This window comes from Zophobas morio, unplaced genomic scaffold, assembly GCF_036711695.1.
Source record: "Zophobas morio isolate AGI-343-1 ecotype UQ-CSIRO unplaced genomic scaffold, CSIRO_AGI_Zmor_V1 ptg000486l, whole genome shotgun sequence".
Classification (NCBI taxonomy): Eukaryota; Metazoa; Arthropoda; class Insecta; order Coleoptera; family Tenebrionidae; genus Zophobas; species Zophobas morio.
Window position 1 is genome coordinate 38,321 of NW_026972589.1, and position 21,774 is coordinate 60,094.

General features: G+C 29.9%; 2 protein-coding genes and 2 long non-coding RNA genes across 4 annotated transcripts; all 4 read left to right on the forward strand.

Moving 5' to 3' along the window:
- The first annotated feature begins 677 nt into the window (after positions 1-677).
- Positions 678-4,105, forward strand: LOC135121073 (3-hydroxyisobutyryl-CoA hydrolase, mitochondrial-like). The gene is made up of 16 exons (XM_064045377.1): positions 678-697; positions 756-777; positions 855-1,000; positions 1,051-1,146; positions 1,217-1,369; positions 2,082-2,130; positions 2,193-2,295; positions 2,813-2,880; positions 3,053-3,104; positions 3,157-3,219; positions 3,286-3,393; positions 3,448-3,556; positions 3,613-3,666; positions 3,792-3,851; positions 3,899-3,945; positions 3,998-4,105. Exons 4-16 carry the CDS (start codon positions 1,074-1,076, stop codon positions 4,103-4,105), a joined length of 1,047 nt encoding a protein of 348 aa, XP_063901447.1. The 5' UTR covers positions 678-697; positions 756-777; positions 855-1,000; positions 1,051-1,073.
- Positions 4,106-16,230: 12,125 nt separating this feature from the next.
- On the forward strand, positions 16,231-16,973 carry LOC135121076 (uncharacterized). Its single transcript, XR_010278846.1, has 6 exons — positions 16,231-16,305; positions 16,360-16,422; positions 16,475-16,535; positions 16,585-16,653; positions 16,703-16,855; positions 16,909-16,973. It is a non-coding gene; the product is annotated as an uncharacterized LOC135121076 (long non-coding RNA).
- A 1,614-nt stretch (positions 16,974-18,587) lies between these two features.
- LOC135121074 (uncharacterized) lies at positions 18,588-19,074 on the forward strand. Its single transcript, XR_010278845.1, has 3 exons — positions 18,588-18,838; positions 18,889-18,961; positions 19,015-19,074. It is a non-coding gene; the product is annotated as an uncharacterized LOC135121074 (long non-coding RNA).
- Positions 19,075-19,339: 265 nt separating this feature from the next.
- Positions 19,340-21,162, forward strand: LOC135121077 (uncharacterized). The gene is made up of 11 exons (XM_064045378.1): positions 19,340-19,401; positions 19,456-19,519; positions 19,582-19,670; positions 19,731-19,809; positions 19,860-19,920; positions 19,981-20,100; positions 20,165-20,342; positions 20,404-20,538; positions 20,592-20,767; positions 20,815-20,986; positions 21,041-21,162. The coding sequence occupies exons 2-11, from the start codon at positions 19,468-19,470 to the stop codon at positions 21,119-21,121; spliced, it is 1,143 nt and encodes a 380-aa protein (XP_063901448.1). The 5' UTR covers positions 19,340-19,401; positions 19,456-19,467; the 3' UTR covers positions 21,122-21,162.
- Positions 21,163-21,774: the final 612 nt, after the last annotated feature.

The following is a 21,774-nucleotide window of genomic DNA, read 5'->3' on the forward strand; positions in this document are numbered from 1 at the left end:
TTAGTACGAACAGTAAGCACAGGGTAGCGGCGGTATTAACTTACGTATACTTGGTAATAACACTCTGTAAGAGGGTACAGCAGCTAGCTATTAGCAAGTCACTAGCTACGAAACTTCTTACCCCAGTCTAACCTGCTTCCAATTACACGATAATAGTGTTTAACCAAAGTTTAATATATAAATTTTAGGCTTTTAATAAATATATTGTTAGTTTTGATAACACTGGACTCATGCCCTCACGCTGCCTTTATCATACCCAATACCTAAACTTATATATTTATACCAACGTTTAGATAAAGTTTTTGTCAAACTTACAATTTAGGAGCGCCTTTTCACCAGAAAGCTGTTTTAGAAAATGTTAATAATTACTACTACTCTGTCAGTGAACTTTTACGTATTGCCTTTCTTTTATTTTAGACGGTAATATTCCTGTAACTATCAATTATTAGAACTGTAAGCTTCTGCTTGTTGACTATCCAACCCCTCAACTTCGTCATGTGCACCTCCACTGAGCGTTTTACTGTCTCACTTAAACGAAATTGAAAATTTTGTTTAAGACTACTATTGAATGAGACATTTCGCAGTTTTTATAAACTGTCGGCGCTTTCTGCGAGGCCATCGACTCGGCAGAGAGGAGCTTCGCCGGCTTTTAGTTCACGGCAACGTTAATAACTTCTGTCATAAAGATTATAAAAGCGTAGTTAACTATATCATAGTATGGAAAATTTATTTATTTTGCTCTCTATTTATAACAGCGAGCCTTTGTGGTTACTAAAAGTAATCCAATTAATATTATTACTTTTACTGGCGCTTTTAAATTATTTGGACTTTTCTCACTCTTTACTAAATTAAAGGTTACTTACATATATTTTTTGTTGCTCGTACCGTTTTATTTGGCGAGTGAAGTCTTTTGGTTCCCCCGAAAACACTTCTTGTTCTTTAATCTTATTTAAATCTGATACTGTTGTGGATGACACCCGTTATTTTATAGTTCCAAAAGGTTTTTAATATAGTTATTTTGTAAAAGTCAAACTAAATTATTCAAATAAGTTTCGAACGATGTCCCGCTGGCCATGGATTTACTTCTTTATCAACTTCTTAGATCCTGTTACAAGCCCCAAATCGCGTTTCTTGATGGCCTTGTTTGTATATGGATTTTTTTAGTCTTATTTTTTTAAATTATTCTTTTTTTATTATTATTATTAAATTCTAACAGTTGGATTAGGAGCTTCTATTGCACTTAATTGCCCTATAAGGATTGCTACGAATTCGAGTATCTTTCAAGCGGCCTCCCAAGAGGAGGCTTGTACGAATTACACCATTAATCCTGGCTTGTTCTATAGTTTGTCTAACTTGGACGATAATTTAGGTTTATAATACTTTCAGTTATTAGTAATTCGTTAGTCGCCTGTTTTGTTTGACTTTTTTCTAATATATTGTTTACAAAAGATCCTCTTAACGGGATTACCCTATCTTAAACTTTGTTCATGTTAAATATTTACTTTATAAATAAATATATACTTTTGAGTGACTTGTAATAAGTGTTAATTTTATCTTTATATAATAATAGTTTTAATTTATTATTGAGAAACTTGCGAAAACTAAAAAAAATACACTACCGACTGCTAATTCCGTTTCTAAAATTATTTTTATGTTAATGGAAAAAAAATTAGTTTAAATTTGGAGTCATTTTGGAATTGCATACTAAAAATAAACTTAAGTTTCTTATAGAACAAGTGGTGTTTATTTCTAATATTATTGGTTAATGTGGGGTTTTAAATTAAACTTCTAAGTAAGTAATTTTTTAAAGTGGAGTAAAATATTTTTATGATCTTGTTAATAGTCTTTTTAATTCATGCCAGCAACAATATACTTTATATCTTAGATTATTTCAATTTACCTTTTTTTGGTTGCCTAGAATTTTTTATATAAAGAAAAATAATAGTCATTAACTCTATTTAAATTTATTTCTTTATTATTTATTTAGCTAGAGTTTTATTTGATTTTTGTTTGCTTATAATTTTGTAAGCGTACTGAAAATTTTTAGTATATTTAACAAAATCATTTTGTTATATTTTAAGGGCCTTTTCTAGCGCTTACTGGCTACAAAGTAAAAGGAAAAGATTTGTGGTTTTTAATTTCGAATTTATTTTTCGATCCCCAAACTCTTATTTTCCTACTTTCTCATTGAGGCATGCGGGCCTTTCTACGATATATATGCCTTACGAAAGATTAAGCTCTTTAGAATTACATCTCCACAATCTCGTAAATTACGACAGCAGTTCTCTTCGCCAAGTACTTTGTTATAAGAATAAAATTATTTTTTTAGATATTTTTTTATAATTTATTAATTTTTGTTTAACTTTAGTATAAATTTTTAAAAATTTTATTTTTATTGGAAAATTTGATTACTATTCATAATAAGTTTTGCTACTGTTATTTTCTATTTTCATGTATAGTCAAGGCTCAACGAGTCATTATGGCACTTGAATTGAATATAAAATCGTTTACTATTTTATTTGCTATTATTATAACACTTTTTTATATATTTACTTTTAATTCTGAAACTAGTAATGTTTTTATAAATTAAAATAATTCACAAATGCTTGTAATTTTTACTCAATATTTCATAATTTTTTTCTATTAATGTTTGCTTTGAAGTATTTTGAGTGTTCAAAGAATTAATTTTATGTTTAACTACTATTGTATATATTTAACTATTTTTACAAAAATATAGTAAATTTTTTTCTGTTAATTCTAATTTGGCTTATAATTTTTTCCCTTTTAACCTTTTTATATTAATTTATTTTAGCTTTTATTGAGTGTTTGTAGTGATCCTGGTTTCTTTTCTTTGAAGGCTTATCTCCCTATCATTAATCGGTTTGGACTTAATTATTTAATTCCATATTTTTTAATTTTTAAATTTTTAACGAAAGTTTTTGAAGAGTACATATTAATTTTTACATTAATTTTTAATTTTTTATTGAAATTTTTTAAAATATACAAATTAAAAAATATTTTTAGATTATAATTTAATTTTTTTATTATGAAGCTGTTTTGGAGGTTCCAGTGTCGAAGATATAATTGAATCACTCAAGCAAGACGTACTTTTTTTGACATTTTTTTTTAAATTCAATTTCTTTTTTAAAATTTTAGAATTCTTCGTTTTCACAAACATGTGTGGAACGAATTTTGTCGTATCCCCCTTTATTTATAAAGGCAACTTTTATAGAAATTGAATCTTTCAATTTCTATTTAAGATTATTATATTTTTTTTCTTTGCAGTTAACACATAAATTGCTTCAAACTTGCGCCGGTCACTCTCCAATAGATTGCCTAAGAATTGCACATCTTTTGAATCAGAATAAAAAAAAAATATTAACCAACTTTTCTGTAACTAAATTTAATTTTTTTTTAGTTTTAAATTATTTTTATAATCCAATTCAGCCTCCGACCACTCTCAAGGAAGTGTCACGTGAACTTCTGGAGAGCTTAGTTCCTGCCGACCCTGCTGATTATTCTTCGGTTGACTTTCTCAAGGAGCGCGTCCCGCAGAGTATTCTGCTTGCTTTTTTCTATGACTCGTTTTTTATTTCTTTACTTAACCTCGAGCTTCTTTGAAGCGAGAAGAATGGGAACTTTGGGATGTGGCCCGGCACTATAATGGTTCCTTCCCTAAAAAAAAAAATTATTTTTTTAAATTTTTTTTTATTTTATTTCATAACCATTTTTTATTTTTTCTTTAGTTCTCTCTGTTAAATTTAACTTTTATTATTGCCGTTTACTGCAAGGCAAACTAGATATTCTTCCTGGAAAAACTGCTTTTTTCCAGAATTGGGGCGACTTCGAAGGTTGAGAACTATATAAATTTGAATTTGCTGACTTAATTTCTTTTAAGGAGTTATCACTCGTAAAAATGTAGAAGAAACCCTTAAATCTTTAACGGTATTTCTGCTACTTATTAAATTTTTTAATTAAATTTTATAATTTTTGTTAGCATCAAACTCTTTTTGAATTGGAGAAGCGCTTTTATAAAAAAGTCTGTTTTCCTAAAAACAAAGAAAAGTTGTCTCAATTATTTACTTCTCTTCTTAAAACAGAATAAAACTTTATTACTTTTTTTAATTTTTTTAACATTCAAGGTTCACTTTTATAGAGTTGTCGTACTCTATATCTTGCAACGGAAACTATATAAAATTATTATCACTTTAGCTTATTGGTTGATATTTTTTAAAAAATTCACCTTTAAAATGGTTGGCGCTATAAAGAAATATTTGAAAAGGCATAAGTGCCTGAAGCTTTACACAAAAGCAGAAGAGCAAACATCTATTTCGCCTATACGTAAACTTGCGCTTTCATATAAAAAATAAAAAGTACAATTTTTTGCTGTAACAGGCATTTTAAATATATTATTTAGAACAAAAAAAATAATTTTCAGTGTTGTAGTAATTTTAAAGGTTTTTTCTCTTTTGACGTAAAAAATTAAGGGTTTGTGGTAAAATATATTAAGGACCTTCCAAAAGTTAACTTTAGCGAGGTGTGGTCTTTTGTGATTATATATACCCACACTGACTTAATGGGAAGCCTAACTCAAAAGAAATCCTAAACTATCATTTTTTTTTTTAATATTTTTTTTGTTACATAAAAAATTCCATTAAATTTATCTAATTACTTAATTAGTGAAACGCTTTAGTTACATAGATAGTGTCGTTAAGTTTTAAATTACTATATTAAATCTGTAAAAGAACAATTTCAGTCATGAGACCATCAGCTGCCTACTATATCTCTTTGGCAGACCTAGTCGAAATGTGCTAAATACACCTAATAACATCATGTAGGAAAAACTAAGTTTTTTAGTGATGATAATAACCGTTCATTAGATATTGAGTTTGATACGCTTTTACAAGCATTCCAATAGGAAACTTAGCGAACAACTAAAAGACAAAGAAGCGCTTAATAAGAGTACATAACCTTTTTAATTTATTTGTAGAATTGGCTTACCACAGGCGTACTTTATAACATTGCAGCTTAATCTACTCTTCCGCTATTAATTGAGGGTGCGGCCACAGCTCCCTAACGGTTCATTAGCGCCGTCAACTAGAAAAACGGACGCGCCTTAGCGTCACAGCTAAATAAATCTTTTATTATGTGTATATGTATATATGTATATGGCCCGCTCGTGCAATTATTATACAATTTTTAGATTAAATGCTTTAATTAATTACCATTTTCAGTCTTTTTAAATCTTAAAAATGCATAGCAATTTACTAGTTTTAAGCTTTCAAGATTAACTCCCAAGGAATTCTTTAAACAATTTTAATAACATTGCACACAGACAATTAAGTAGGATTCCAATGGGAACCGCAACTACAGTTTCAGCTAGTTTATATTTGACAAATTATGAAGCTTTAGAATTTGTTAATTTTTGCCATATACAAAGTTTTATATAAAGATGCATAAATGATTCATTACTAATTAAAACTGAAACATAGAACTTTATCGGAACAAAGCTATACCTTTCTTAGATTTAGTCAATTAAAGTTAATTATTTTAAAAAATGGTTAAAAAGAAAGCCTAACTTTAAATATATAATCTTGACTTTTTTATAATGGCACCCATTTGGGAGTGTCTCCTTTTGAAGTTGCCGTTAATCTCTGCTTAAAAATGTCCTACAAAAAAACTACTAATTATTAAACAACTTTTTAGATAGTAAATTGTTTGCAACGTTTTTATAACTTATAGGCTAATTGCATCGTTTTGACTTTTTGGTTAATTATTAAAATTATAAATAGTTATTTCTATTGGAAAAACCTTTATTTTTTAATAGAACTTTTCTTCAATATACACACTAACAGAGGTATCTTGAGAAGAACAAGGTTTGCAACTAATTAGAGTAATTTATAAAAAAATGCTGCTACACGCTTTTTAGTATTCATATTATCAAATTTTACGGTTTTTTAAAATTTATTTAATTACAACGGTCTCGGGGAAGTGGAGGAAGTAACGAATGCAGATATTATCAAACCTTAGTTTTGTGAGGTATGAGAAACCCCAGTCTTGGTTCCTTCGTTCCTTACTAATTGACGCCGTCCCTGATAACGTGGGGTGTCCAAAATATTTATAGCTTTAGCTTTAAAGTAAAAGCCCCTGTTTCCATGATACAGGTAGAAAACTAATTATAAATTGAGAAAATTATTTGCAAAATACCCATAAATAGGGCACTTTCGAAGGATTAAAATTATTATAGTAGGAGGTTTCCCCTTTTTGTTATGGTTATTTGAGCGGGATAAAAATTCACAAAATTGATTATCTCTTGTTTCTCTTTATGGAAGACCATCAAATCTTAAATTTTGTTCTCACGCTTTTTTTTTTGTTAGCTGTTCACTTTAGGTCTTGTTACGCTACTCGCTAGCATCGTGATGTACAAATATATATTTTCTTATGTTTATAAAGCTATGCCCTTAATGACAGATCGCTTAGAAGGAAGACTTAACGTTCTACTTGATTTCTCTAAAATCCTAGAATTTCATTTCTTATTAAGTTGTTGTCGGGTGACAAAAAAAATTACTAGGACCTATATATTTCAGTTAGAAATAGATGTTATAATCAGTGTTTAAGGGCAACTTGCTTAATTCCGCGTACATACTTAGAATAAATTAGAGCACAGTATAGTTAATATTTTACTTTATTATTTTTTGGTTATATTTGAGAAATTAACAGTTTACTTTAGTTTATCATATTAAAACAGTACGATAAACTTCCTCGGTTATTTTCATCAGCACCTTGTCCTTGAAAGCTTGCTTCAGAAAAATTCATTAGATAATAATTCTCTCTACAGGCGTAGTTCTCTTCTCTAGTACGTGTATAATATTTGTTAAGCCAAAGAAATGACCATTGTGCTATATTGTATTTTTTTGTCTTGGGGTCTAACCTAAGTTGCGCGCTCTTATTACTTAGATCCCTTCCCATAGCACTGTAGGGAGTGTTAAATATTTTACTTTTGTTAATAGTGTTTCCCTCGTACTGAGGGAAGTTACTTAAACTGGTTGCTGACTCGCAACAAGACGCAGAGATTCGATGAGGTGTATCATCGTAAAGATAAATTAAAGTGGGTTGCTGGTTGATGCGTATTCGACCAGCAAGACTTTGCGTTGAGTTGGGCAGAGGTGAAAGTAGAGACTGTGCATACCTTTTAGTATTATAGTTTTCGCATTGTCTACTACACTTCTTTGTCTTAAGGAGACCGTTTATTGGAAATTTAGCGAGGTCTGTCGTGTCTTGACCTTCCGAGTTTTTATTACATGAAGAGGATATTTGGAGTCTAAAATCACTTACTTTACAAGCTGCAAACTTATTTTCATATTTTCTAGTACAATAATTGATATGAGAATTCCAATTTAAATTGTTCTTGATTTCGCTTTTAATTCGTATGTCGTGGCCTTCATCGTTAATTTTTTTTCTATTTGCAAAGCAAAATATGGGGGTTCGAATACTGGGTGTTTGGACAAGTCCCTCATTTAGATAAAAGTTTAAATTCCTAGTCATCTTTACTCTCGAAAGTTGTAGTTCGAATGATTTTTCCTTCCATAATTTTGGTACAGCGCCTTTACATAGTGTTGTTTTTTTTCTTCTGGTGCCGTTTATGTGAAGTTCACCCCTAAAGCGAATGTCCTCTTTAGCAAAATGTTTGATACAAACATAACGATTTTTAAATATTCCATATTTTGAATTAATTTTTTTTGTTTTAGCAACCCGAACTCGGTTAATTTTCAAAGTACTCCATTTGTATAGCACAAATTCCCTCCACGCTTTATAGGTCATTGTTTTAACCGGCGGAAATTTAAATACCGAGATGTATGGCTGACTATTGTAACCATAATTACTTTTACAACCAGGTATAACACATTTGTATGGCATTTTAACTGAACAGTTTTTATTTTATCTTTAGCACTCTTATAGTAAGATTACCCACTCGAAAGAAATTAAGTGCAAAGTGATATTACGTTTTCTTTACAACACAATACCCTACAACGTACAATTGGAAGATAAAAAAGTTGGCAAGCAGATAATTTATATAGGGCTGGGGAGTCATTTGTGCTTTATAAGTCTTTTTTAAACCTTAATTTTCAATTGAATTCACACTAGATTGCAGATTAATTATGTTTTGCGTCTTTAAATTTGGCTAACCTATACACGAATAATAAAGGGATGGACAAGGAAACTTCTTATCTTCTATTTAACTTTCGTAAGTTAAAGAAAAAAAGTGTAGAAATTTGTTTAAAAATATATAACAATGAGAAATTTGTATAAAATTCAAACTAAAAAATATGAAAAGTACAAAGTACATTGGGGATAGCAAATACTTTGAGAAGCCAACTTTCTTTCAGAGACTGTTCAATAAACTTTTTCTATTTGTTTAAAAGCATTACATCTTATAACCATAGGAAAGCGAAAAATAAAAATTTTTTTGGTAAGTTAAGAGCATTTTATACCAATTGTCTAAATATAAAATACATCTGCTATAGATCAACGAAATTGGTGTTTATGACTACCAAGTAAAAAGAGAAATGAAGATAAATTTTTAGCTGTAGTAGCGTACTGGCTACAGTCGCTAAATGGAGTTTTTAATAACGAAATGAGTGGCTACTTTCTGTTGACTCGTTAAAAAATTAAAATTTCTTATAAAAAAAATTTTCCGAGATAAAGAAAAGTTAGTATGCTTTAAAAGTACATTGATACCTCGGAAAGTAACTTTTTGCACACTTAAACTATTTTTCTAAGCAGCAAAAAGCTTTTCTCATATCTTATAGTTATGTAACAAAAGTTATAAAATAAACAAGTTAATATTTACATATTCGCTAAGTTAATAATCTTAAAAAGTTAGCTTGGTTGCGTGGTATAAAGTATTACTGTTTACATGTAATATTAACCTAAGAACTTAAGACCTGCTAAAGCAATTATGCAATTAATTATAATTAATTACGTTTTTGAGTATTGCCAACAAATGCAAGTATTAAAAAAATTAGGACAAGTAAATTGGTTGTCTCTTTTTGTTATAGTTTCGAGTAACTTAAAAAAAAACTTACAAGATCATGGCGAGACATGAGTCATGACTGTGTAGAACAGCAAAATTCGCTAAATTTTTAATTATTTGACAGATTATAATAATCATATATAAATTATTAGTTCATCGCCTTACTAGTTAAATAAAATAAGGTTGTTCACAACCTACAATTTAATAATTTTATTATAAAAAAAAGGAGTTCAACAATATTTTATGAGGTAAAAAACTAGTACCTATGAGAGCATTTGAGCTTGAGTCCTGTAGTAATCTAAACACCACTATTCAGACTGTATAAAAAACGTCTCAGGTAAAAAATAAACAAATATATATTAGCGTACCTAAATTATCCCCTAAATTTAGAATAAACAATAAAAATTGTTTGCATACTACCTGCTGGATGGGTATTTAAGGGCTAATTAATTATATTAAAAAACTTAAAAAAGCACTTAAAATAATATACTAGTAGTAAATTATTTAATTTATTACATGCTAGTTTGTTAGAGACTTTTTCGAAGCGATTAAACAACTTTACATAATATGAGAGAGGGTGTTTCAAGTTAAATTTGATGCGCTCTATATATTTAAGTGTAAAAAAAGTAAAGTTAATAAATTCTTTTCTAAAGTTATATGTTAAAGCTTTTTACATAATTATAATTGTAATATGTAATTGTGTTTTATGGTCAATTTAAAGTACCTTTACACCAAACGGCTAAGTTCAATACTTCATTGTCTACTACCTTAGTGGTAGGCCCTTAGCCACAAGGCGTTGCTTTAAAAAAAAAAAAAAAAAGGAAATTTTGTCATAACGTTCTTTTTAAATAGACCTAAATCTTTCTGAGGTAAGTGGAGCTGGCTTTCATTATTAAGATTAAGGAATGCTTCCCATATGGCATGAGTGTAGTTATGAAGATACTGAAGCTTTCAGGTATGATTCCTAAATTTACAAGCGGGTTATTTTTACAAGAAAACAATATGCAAATTTATTTGATGTAATCATTTTAACATAAAAACTCAATCTACAAGATTGGTTCAGTTATAAAACCAAATGATGATCATTCTAAAATTGGTAAAAAATTAAAAAAGGTAAAGTATTACATTTTATATGGTTCATATGGATAAAAATCAATAGTATATAAAATAGATATAACTCTAATTATTATAAAACCTATATTGAGTTCTATGGCATTTTAACATTTACTGGTTAAAACATCAACTAATTAATTTCAATAAATGGAGCTCATCAAAAAAATAATTTTAATAAAAATTTTTTTAAAAAGGTCTATATCATTGCTTTTATAATAAAGCGTTAAAAAATTTTAATATAATTAAAGTTTGAATTCCGTTAATTTATATACAAGTAGTATAAGCAAATTAATTTGATAATTCTGCTTTATATTATCTATCTTTACAGCTCAATTTCTTCTCTCTATAAAATTACATAAGAAAATATTGTAACACTCTCTTGGTTGATTGATACGAACGAAGTGTTAAAGTATCCATGACGAGGTGCTCATGCTAACATGATAAAGCTGTTTTATTAAAAAACTTAGGCAACCTTTACTTTAATAGTAAATTTTGACTAATCCGTAAGGTAGGTCATATTTATTACAACTTTTCTTTAATACGAAAGATGGTTTACAGATTTACTTTTATAACTTTTATTCTAATAAAATTATTGGTTTTAAAAAAAGTTTTTAACCACAATTGACTATCTTAAAATTGAAATATATGACGCATTAACTAATTAAACTAGTACGTATTTATACTAAAGCAGTTAATAAAAAAATATATATATTGTTAATCTTTGTTAAAAGCTTTTTAGAACCCAAAAAAAGTGGCGATTGCAAAACTATTTCTGAATTGTAAAACCCCAGATTAAATGCTCAAAATCCCTGTCATGGTAACATATGTACTTATCGTTTATAAATTTTAATTGATAAAATGAAATTTAGAAATCTGTGTCACTGCTACCATCAATTAATATCTCGAAGTATACGATACTTTTTCATGTCAAGCAAAATAATTAAAATTTATAAAATCTTTGCTTGAATGCGCTTTTATCAGAAGAGGTAAATGTACATAAAATCATTACAAGGAATGTTTAATGGGTAAGCAGTGTTTTTATGTTAACAAAATATTAGTAAGAGCTTATGCACCTACTTGTCGTTGCTTTCAGTATTTCCTGGATGTTTACTGGAACTTTAATAAAAATAAACAGTGATTTGTAACAGATAAAAATAGTAGAACCCTTATAATGGCTCTAGATTTAACAAAGCAACCATATTGTATAGTAAATTTTAAGAAGATTTTCAAAATCTCTAATCTTATATAAATTTAATTGGTTTGAACAATCAACTTCGTTATACTGTAAAAATACGGTGAAAATACTAGCTCAGCCTATTGCTTCAACGAGAAATTCCTTAGCAGGTAATTCTAAATTTAATAGGTTCATTTAGTCACCTATTAACAGTATTTAGGAATAATTATTTATACACGTATGTACCGACATAAATTTTGATCTTCAGTCTTCGCAACATAAATTGTCGGTATTATTTTAACAAAATTTTTCTAAAAAAGAGTTACTTTAATAACCTAAGTAACTAGCACTTTAGTCACACTAACTATCTTATTATACTAAAGTAAAACGAGAAAAGCTATAAGAGAATAATTAGTATCTTTTATTACCTTAAATTTTTTTAATGTGTCCATAACAGGGTCCATAAGTTTCATTGAAAAATAACTTTAAATTTCTAGGTCACTTTATCATTAGAGTCTTTTACTGTGAAAACCAATGAACAAGCTTCCTTACTCTCCTGCTAACAGGATATAATTTTTGTTCTCTTGGTCTTGGGGTAGTAGACATACTAAGTCTGAGAAACTATTTAGGGTAAAGTTTAATGAAAACTTCATTTGCTGTTAACAGCAGTTAGTAACTGACCAAATAGTACAGAGCTTATGCTTCGCCATAAAGCTCTTCCTTTCATTATAAATGTAATATCGTTTTTTAATCTTTTTCGGCATGATTGCTCACGTGCTATCTCCGACCAGCTCCATTTTGCCGTATTAGTGAGAAACACTCATATTACAGGTGGACCTTCAGAACCTTTCTTACAGAATCCTGAACTGGTCATATTTTTCATAATTTTTAATTTAAAACTTGAAATTTTAAAATTCTTTTGAAGACCTTTTTTCTCTACTCAACTTTACTCTTTGACAACTTTTTTTCTATTCTTTTTAACTTGTTTAATAATGCTTATTTTCAGACAACCTACTCTAGTTTTTTTGCTTCGCCTTCTTTAATTGAAAAAAATATATCGCGACTAATAAAACAAAAATATAAGGGGATGTAAACCTGGAACGCTAAAATAAAAAATACCGTCTCTTGGCTTACATAATCATTTACTATAGACAAAAATCTAGCAAAAAGGATCCTATCTCATTTTGGACGCTGTAACTTGTAAAGGTGAAAAATTTTTGTTTGCAGGCAAACTAAAGCTGGCTTTTTCCTATAAGTTGTCTTCCCACGGAAGAATATATAAAGATTTATATTACTATTTAAAATAATAATTTTAAAATAAGTTTGATATCATAGATTAAAACTACAATTTAATTTTTTTTGAAACATAATTTAAGCTGGTTTATGGAGAGGGTCAAAATTTTAGGGAGGTTGAATTTTGTCCATTTTTGGTTAAGTAATAATTAAAACCTCACTTTTATATTAGGCCTTTTATCTTTTCAAATCAGCTTATAACTCTCGAAAAAAAGATTTTTATTAGTTTTGTATGCAGAAGGTAATATTAACGCTACCCATTTAGGTTTCTCAAATAATCTAATAAATTAAAACAAGATCTATTTACTTATAAAGAACCAAAAATTGAAGATAAATTTAAAGTATATGTAGGTTTCTACACCCAAAATAAAGTTAATTTTATTATTAACAATGAAAAGTTACGTTAGAGGAAAATAGGAACATGTTAAGGGATACAAGTTATATAGGGTGGTCATCCGCATCTGAGAAAGTGAAACATAAAAATTATTTTGAGACCTTTGAAAAACACTGTAATATTGAATAAATTGTTCTACCCACGGTCTGTGCTAAAGTTTGGCTCACAGATACCTATCATTTATGATTTCTCATTTCTTAATAACTCTTTCTATTTTGATTATATATGAAAATTTAAATGAGGCCGTCAGAGCATGGTATATAGGTTTCTTTTAACAAAATATAACATAATTCAATTAAAAGTTGCTTGCTCATTAATGTATCATAGATTTTTTAACACGAATTTCTGTTCCTTAAAGTTGCCTGTTTTTTTAACCACTCCTAGAATTTCTGTGGAGCTAACATTTAACAATTGTAAAAGTTGGTCAAAAATAAATAAAGTTTTTGAGTAAATTAGTTAATTAACCAATATTCAGTCATTATCTTTTGTGTATTACCGCAAATGTAGTTGTTGCCAAAATGATCTTTGGAGTAGATTTTTGTATTAAATTTTATATCGAATGAGCTCTAAGATCTAAACCACTTTATAATCCCCATTATCTATTAGAATAGTGCTGTTTATTTTAGTATGTAAATAAAGCTATTTTATTATCATTACAACCTTCAAACTCAGCACACCAATCCATTACTGTGAGATGAACTGAGTTACGTAACATGAGATAGCGCTCACTATTGCCGACCGCGCAACGTCAGGGCTGAATTAAAAGAATATGTACATATGAAATTGCTTTAACTCAAGGTTAAACCTCATTCGTAGGCTATCATCCAGACGTGAGCTCGTAAATTCGGTGTTTTCTTTTAATCTTATTGAGTGTCATGTATTACCATTTATAATAATATTAATAAAACCTTTAAAACAGAAAATTCCTCCCATCCTTCTGAGAACAAAAAACGGAAAGGTACCTCCTAATTAATACTAAAAGTTAACCATCTTTCTAGATTATGTGCTAAATATGTTGTGCAAGGTTTTAGGATTTTATCTTCTAGTGAGAGCGATTACAGAAAACTTACCTTCTAATTAGCAATGGGTTTACATTAATTAGACACATAATTCCTTTTCTTCGTTTAAGTTTAAAAAATTTTGATTTGTGGAGTTTTATATAGAGATGTTTACCTTCTATATTAAAGTTATACTATAAAATTAAGAATTTTACCTGCAAAAGTCATAAGAATGCGGATTTATATAAAAATCGTAGGGGTCCTACATTTGGTATTAGCTAAATTAATTCAAGCTGTGGTTCGCAATTTCAATTTCAAAAACATATTTATCTCTGTCTCTGTTGAGTGTAGAATTGAGGCATACCTTAGATGTTAAAAATTTGGGTATACCGAAGAATAATGATCTCAAAACCTCAAATGAGTGAGGCGCGAGCAAGATCATAAATCCAAAACTTGCACTGAAGGTGCTGAAGAAAATTCTACCTACTCTAACCGCCAGGGAGATTACCCAGCAAGCTGCAGAGGGTATGTACACTACCCTATAAATATCCCACTTAGGAGAGGGCTATTTAGTAATTAAAATCTCCCACCTTAAAAGATGCCGCCATTCAACTTAAAATAACCTAAGCTTAAGCAACAGCCTCCATCAAAAAAGATAATATTGCACAAGTTATTAACCGAGATGACAATAAAATATCGTGCCTGCATTATCCGAGGCTTTTAGAGGACATCTATTCAATAAGGGAATTATTGTTAATGACTTTCTTCCCGCCCCTAGAATATAAATTAGAATTTTTTCATGAAACGCAGAGGAAATGAGGGAGTAAAAAAAAACAAGATATACAAAAACTTAGCTACGTTTAAAACCAGACTTCGTCTTAGAAGGTACATAACTACTTTACATAAGAGAAAAGACCACTATAACACAGGAGGGTATGATGCCCATTTCTGCCCCGAAAATCTTATAGGAATTAACATTCAGACTCAATCTACCGGTCTAATAAACAAAATAGCTACCTATAAATTTTTAAATTAGGAATTACGCACTGAAGATTGAAACTGAGATCTTTTATAATGATACCTTAACCATTTTAGGCGGGGAACCTTAACTCTAAACGTACAACCTTGAAATTTAAAAAGTATAATTCCAATGAAAAAATTGTTGAACAACGGACTGGACAAAATGACTGTGTTATTTTAACTCCATCCGATCCTACACATTATAAAACCGAGACATTTTAGAAATTCTGGACATGGTAGTACTACATAATATTTCAATGTCAACTTACATTTTAACTCTTTCAGAGCTTTCATAAAATCGCGATCCCGCACTGATTGAAATAATTGTTAAAGAACTTCTCGCACCTGTATGGAGCTCAAAACTATAGACTACCAGACTTTCTGAGAAACCCTTACTGATTAAATTTATCTGCTTGATTAAAGGGTGAGCTTTTCAGAGATCGATGGCACCGTCTTCGCCTATTCATTTAACAAAGTTTTGGCTTATAAATTTAAGGGTGTTTTTAGTCTCTCTACCCATATACAAAGAAAAATGATTAAAAAAGGAATATGAATCTAGTTATTATTTCGGTAATAAAAGCGCTGTAAAAGAATTAAAAGGGGTTTAACGTTATATTTCGACAAAATGGGGGTATTTAAGAAACAGACAAATAGAACGAACTTGTGATATAATGACACTTGGTATATCCGTCACGTGGTACGAGCACGTGTTTTCATAAGTTAACTTCAACATTTTATCAAATTAAACAGTTAAAATTTTAGTTAACTTCTTTTTTTCAAAGCTGAAAAAGCCTCTTTATTTTATCGATCCAAGGAACCTTTTTCTTTATAAAGCAAATTACACAGTGTAGCTCAACTTATTACCCTGTTCGGCCTTTTTTTACACAATAAAAGTTATTTCGTAGTAAGTGCCACGTGATATGAACTACATAATAACAGTTACTTTCATGATACATAAAGCGCATGCTTCTTTTTATGCTTCCGGCCTGTGTAGATACTTAATGTTTATATCAAAATTTATAAAGTGTTGAAAATAACCTTACGGAGACCATCAATATAGGCTTGCGTAAGCGCAACGTTAGGAGATGAGAATAGAGAAACTTGAAGTGCGGATGCCACGAGGAGCTGCCACGTTGTCTATACCTCTCTTAGTGCAGTTGGCACAAATGCTGACAGCTTCATTTAGTACATGGAACCCGATTATTATCAGGTGTTAGGGGTCTCCCCTAACGCTACCTATAGAGAGATTAAGGAAAAGTTTAAAGAGCTGGCTTTAGCGGTAGTTTATTATAAAATATTTTAAATATATTTGTAGTCATAGTTTTCAATTAAGGTTCATCCAGATAAAGTCAAAGATAACGACAGCGAAAATAACATAAACTTTATACACGTTCAGGTCCCTATTTTTTTTTTAAGCTATTGATTTATTAATAAAGGATAAAGAAAAGGAAGCATTTTCAATTTTAAGAAACGAAGAATGCCGTACATTTTATGATGCTCAATTACAAGGTTAAGTTTTATTTTACTATAGTTAAGTATGTACTTTATTTCTTTATAGATCGACTTTTAAGTAGAGACTATGTTACCAACGATAAATTGACCTTGGATAACATGAAATATATAGATGGTATATTTGTTGAGTATATTACTAAAATAATTGGTAAAAGATTCCTTAGATGAAAATATTTACCAGTACCCTTGTCGTTGTGGTGGAATATATGAAATAGAAAGCCAAGAGGTAGAAGAGGGATGGACCTTGGTCTTCTGTACACACTGTTCACTATCCATTGAAGTGCTTTTTAGAAATTAAAGCTTTTAAGAAAATCTTAGTAATTTCTCTACCCCGCACTTTTTTGAAATTATTTATAATTTTTTACTTTAGGATATGTTAATACAGGAATATAAAAAATTTCAATACTTGAGCTATTTAATAAACATACCTGTGCGTGCTTTGATTTTTTGATAATTATTCATCCATGTTAAGTTAACTTTATAAACTATAGCTCTTTTTCACAGTTTTCTAGTGAGCCCTCCTCCTTGCATTTTAAACAATAAACTCACTTCAGTTCGTTAGCAATACTTAAATTTCTTAAACAAGTATAAACATTATTTTTTGCTATTCTGATCCTCAACCGTGGTAGTAACATGTTCTATTATACCTGGACAGCTCAACTACTTACAACTTCGTCGCATTAAAAGTCTTGGCCTACAGCGCTTTCTTAGCTTGTCAGTTACGAATTAATAATACGACTTATGTACGAAGCTTATTCAGCCTGAAAAGCCATATTGAGTGAAAAAAGCATTTAATTTTTTTAGTTCAAGCTGTTTTATCACTGCTTGAGTGACACTCATTTTTAGGCGTTTAAGTTAATATACACTTTTCTTCGCAGTTTAAGCAAAAAATATCATTAAATATAATACAAAAAGAGACCTAATATCATATTGACAATACAGTTAAGTCACAGCTTACATAAATAAATAGAGTAAAACTATAAATATCTATAGTAAAATCTACTATATATATGGCATAATAGCATAAAATGTTATTAAATCCTGTTGTAAAAAGGCGAGTTAAAAAAAAGTCTAAAAAGTTTAAGTAAACTTAACCCTAATATTCGTAATATTTTAAACTATGTACCTTAAAGTGATATGTTGTGAAATAATACTTATCTTTACTATGAGGTTTTTGCGGTTAATTTCGCTATGCATATATATACTTTGATATGAAATAGGGGCTACTTAAAAATTTAGTAAACCGTACACTTAGATTATATAACCTGTAATATAATGAAATCAATTTGATTTTTGTAAGTTGCAATAAAAATATGTAAATTACATGGATAAAAATATTTTATTGCATAACTACTTTAAATAAACTGTATATGGTCTTAAGTAATTTATTTTAAAAAAAATTCTTATATCTGATAATTCTTACAGCGATCTGCAAAAGAAGTTATAAATAGCATTATTCTCAATAAATAGTAATATTTTAAATATGATAAATTGTATTTAGTTATCAAAATTAATGTATGTGCATTACAGATATATATATATAAATCTACATGCAAGATAACACGTACACACAACAGTAAGGAACATAAGGCTTATTTAATTAAAGTTTTGTTAATATTCAATATTCGCCAATAATATAAACATAAAGTTTTTTTAGAGATGATATATATTTAATTAACTGCCTACTATAAAATATAAACAACATATTAAAAGAATATACATGGTAGAGGAAGCTATTAGTAAAAGAACCACAGCATATGATAGAAGACTTCAACTTGACGTTATAGTAAACATGAACTGTTTTAATTTCCGCTGTTAGTGGGCATATACCTTCTAGCGTGACTAAAGACCACAGGGAGCCTGCATTTTAACCTAACCATTAGCATACTAGAAAAAGCCACCTCAATAAAGAGAGAGGGCCCGGAGGTCTTTAAAATGTGGTGGTAAAGTTGGGCTCACCTTGGCAAGTTCCACATTAGCTAAAAGTTAAGTTTTGTACAATAAAGGCTTTTAATTATAGTAATAATTCTTCAAAGCTATGATTGAAACTTGTCACCTTAACTTTATTATAGATACAAAGACCATTTATTAGAAACGGTGGTTTCTCATTCTTTTATAACGTATACCTACGACGGAGTTTGACTATATGTAAAGTTGTAACGCTCTAGGAAGCTCACTTAAAATGGATGAACTCGATCCTATCCATCTTTCTCAGCGTTTTCGTAAACTTCTAATTGAAACTAATTTTGATCAAGTAGCTGATAGCACTTATTATGAGTGGGCATGTTCAGATCCAATTGGTATCGTAATAAGCGACTTGGTTTCTTGTTGTTTAATTTTCATATATAAGGAAAGCCGATTATAGCTTTTCTATGTGACAATATTTCTGAAGCTAATATTATAACACAAGAGCAGCTTGAATTGTTAGTGTTAACATAATTGCTTTACATAAATACTAAAAACTCTGTGTTAGTAGATTTTCCTCTTTTAAAAATGGTGACTTGGAGGATCCGTCATCTTTTTCGATAGATAAAAAGTATTCCACTTTTTAATTTTTTTTTTTTTTCTATTATATATCAATATATATATATCTTATCGTTTAACAGCAATTTTATTGAGGATGAGTTATCAACTTCTTTTGATTGCACTATCTGTTTACTTGAAAGAAATATAAAGACTTTGGAGTTATTATAATTGTAACTTAATATTGATCGAAACTTTTAGTGAATATTCTTTGTTTTATTTAATTAGGAAGAGATATAAAGATTTATTTGAAGTTACTGAAAAATATAAAAGACTTCACAGTGAATTGGAAGTAGAGGTCCATGCAAAGTTTTTAGAGGCGACCGCTGCTAATAATAAGGTGAGGCCTGCCTTTGTCTATAAATATTTCAGAATAATTAAGAAACTACTAAAGTTTGACGAGACTATGCACAACCTACTTAAAACTGTTGAGCGTTTTTCTGAACTTCACGTTACTCGTACGTACACAAGTATAGCTCGCAACTTTTTCTTTTTGGAGTCAAGTCATCCACTTTTTCAGATGAATATACTGAGGATCTCGATTTATACTTGTTATCAGAAAAAGACAATTTGGCAGTGCTCGAAGAATACAAAAACGATATGTTTCTTGTAACTCGAAATGGCCCAGTAAAAATACGCTCAGTTAGCATTTTTTTTTACTACTTTTAGACAAACGAGATTTCAGAGAAGACCTCTCTTGATTCTCTCTTTCTGCCCAGCGAAAAAAGTTGTCAGTGTTCGAATATAAGTTTAGTTTCAATTATTTTTCATTTTGGGAGTTTTACTGATTTACTTCAGGTTCTACTTCTCAGCGGTTTTATGATCTTCAAGCCAAACAATTGGATCTTTTATGTTTTAGGTAGTGCTTGGACATTTTAGTCGTAGATAAAAGACGAATATAATCTTTCAAACACAACAGACACGCAGCTGCTGAAAAAATTTTACTGCAAAAACAAGAACAGCTTGTAATTTTATCAGTGTTAAAGGAGGAATTATCAAGATTTTCTTGTTCCACGAAGGATTTAGATCCTTTATTTAAGTTCAAACTTTACTATGATACCAAACATATTTACACTTTGATTAATAGCTATATATAACCATAGAAATTTTACTATTGAAGGTTTTCCTGAATCCAAGAAGCACTTAAAAATTCTGTACAACCAGCAGAAAGAGCTATTTCCTTTGTTAAGCCTTCCGTACGTCGTCGCTGATCAGCAGTTGAAGCTCGACTATCAAATAAAAGTTAAGGCGGCCGTAGAAGTTTTGCTATCCGCTTTGAAAGTTGCATATTTAACGAGTGTGCTTCTTGTATTACATGCGACGTCTCCCGTCTGTTCCTCAGAGGCGACTCGCTCGAGAACAGCTGTTACGCCTTTTCCTCCACTCTGAATTTCATTCCGTGCAGACTATCGAGCGGTATCTTCGCGGGCTCGTCCAAAGTTTAACGGCGTGGCACGAAGCCCTTGTCAAACGCATGGTGCAGTTACCAGCACTCCTTCCTCGTGCTATTGATCATTAACTTTGGTAAAGGATTCCATAAATTCTTTTCACTTCGCGAGGAATTCTTCGTTTTTCGACTCCGAAGTGCTGGAAAGTGATCTGGGTCAACTGGTGGAGACTGTAGCGGTCGACTTGGATATGACGGAGAATGTTCGTTCGTCTATCAAAGATCTCGAAACACGCCACGCTCTCTCTTCTTCAGTGCTGTAAACATGGCTTCTAGTTAGTTTAATAATTATTAATTGCTTTGCAGTTGTCGACTTCTTAGGCCAGTGAAGGAGGCAGTGAGTTTATATAAAACAGAAACAAACAGTTTTAGTATTGTTCCACACACGCTCCATGTTAATCTCCGTCGCGCGCAGGAACTTTTGGCATCTCTGGAGCGTCATATTTGTGCCCTTCAGCAAAGTACGACACGTTTTCAGGTCCATAAAAACTCTTTTCTTTTACTTTGAAGATTTATATTTTTTTTCACCCAGAAGAACCAGGAACTAAACCAGTTGAAGGCCTTTTACTTGCATCCGGACTTCAATGTGTCTTCTCCCATCCCCCGTTTTTAATATGCTGCGAAAGTTATACAAATAAATCACTGCCTTTTTTTTGTGTTATTTTCGTTATTGCGGTGTAATATTGATCAGTTCTATTTGTTTCGGGTATAACAAGCTTTATAACATGATGCGAAAAGTTCCATTTTTGGGCAGTGTGGTCAAGTAAAATTACTAAAACTTTCTTTAATAATTAATTTCATCTTGGTTATAGTACGAATAATTTATTGAAAAATGTCTCTATAATATAAAAAAAGGAACGGTTTTGTTTAGGAAAACTCAAACGAAAGCTAAAGATCGAGGTTTCTACTTCTTTGAAAGTTAGAAAACTTAATTACTTAGGACTAAGTGATCAGGCTGTTTCGTATTTATAAAATAAGCTTTGTGCGAAAGATTTGTATTAGGAATGTTTTTTTATTTTTTTTCAATGCTTTGGAAACAGTATTACTAGCACAAGCCAGTAGTCTTTCCCTTTTGGTAGACTTTAGCGGTTGGCCTGACATAAAAAGTAAATCATGCAATGAATATGCCACCTTTTACCTTTTCAGTAATTACTTAAATTAATATAATCCTATTCTCCTAGACAAATATTGTTCCATTTTATAGGTTATTTACTAAAATTAAATTTTTCTAAACTTACAAAAGCTCTATTTACAATTAAAATTTTA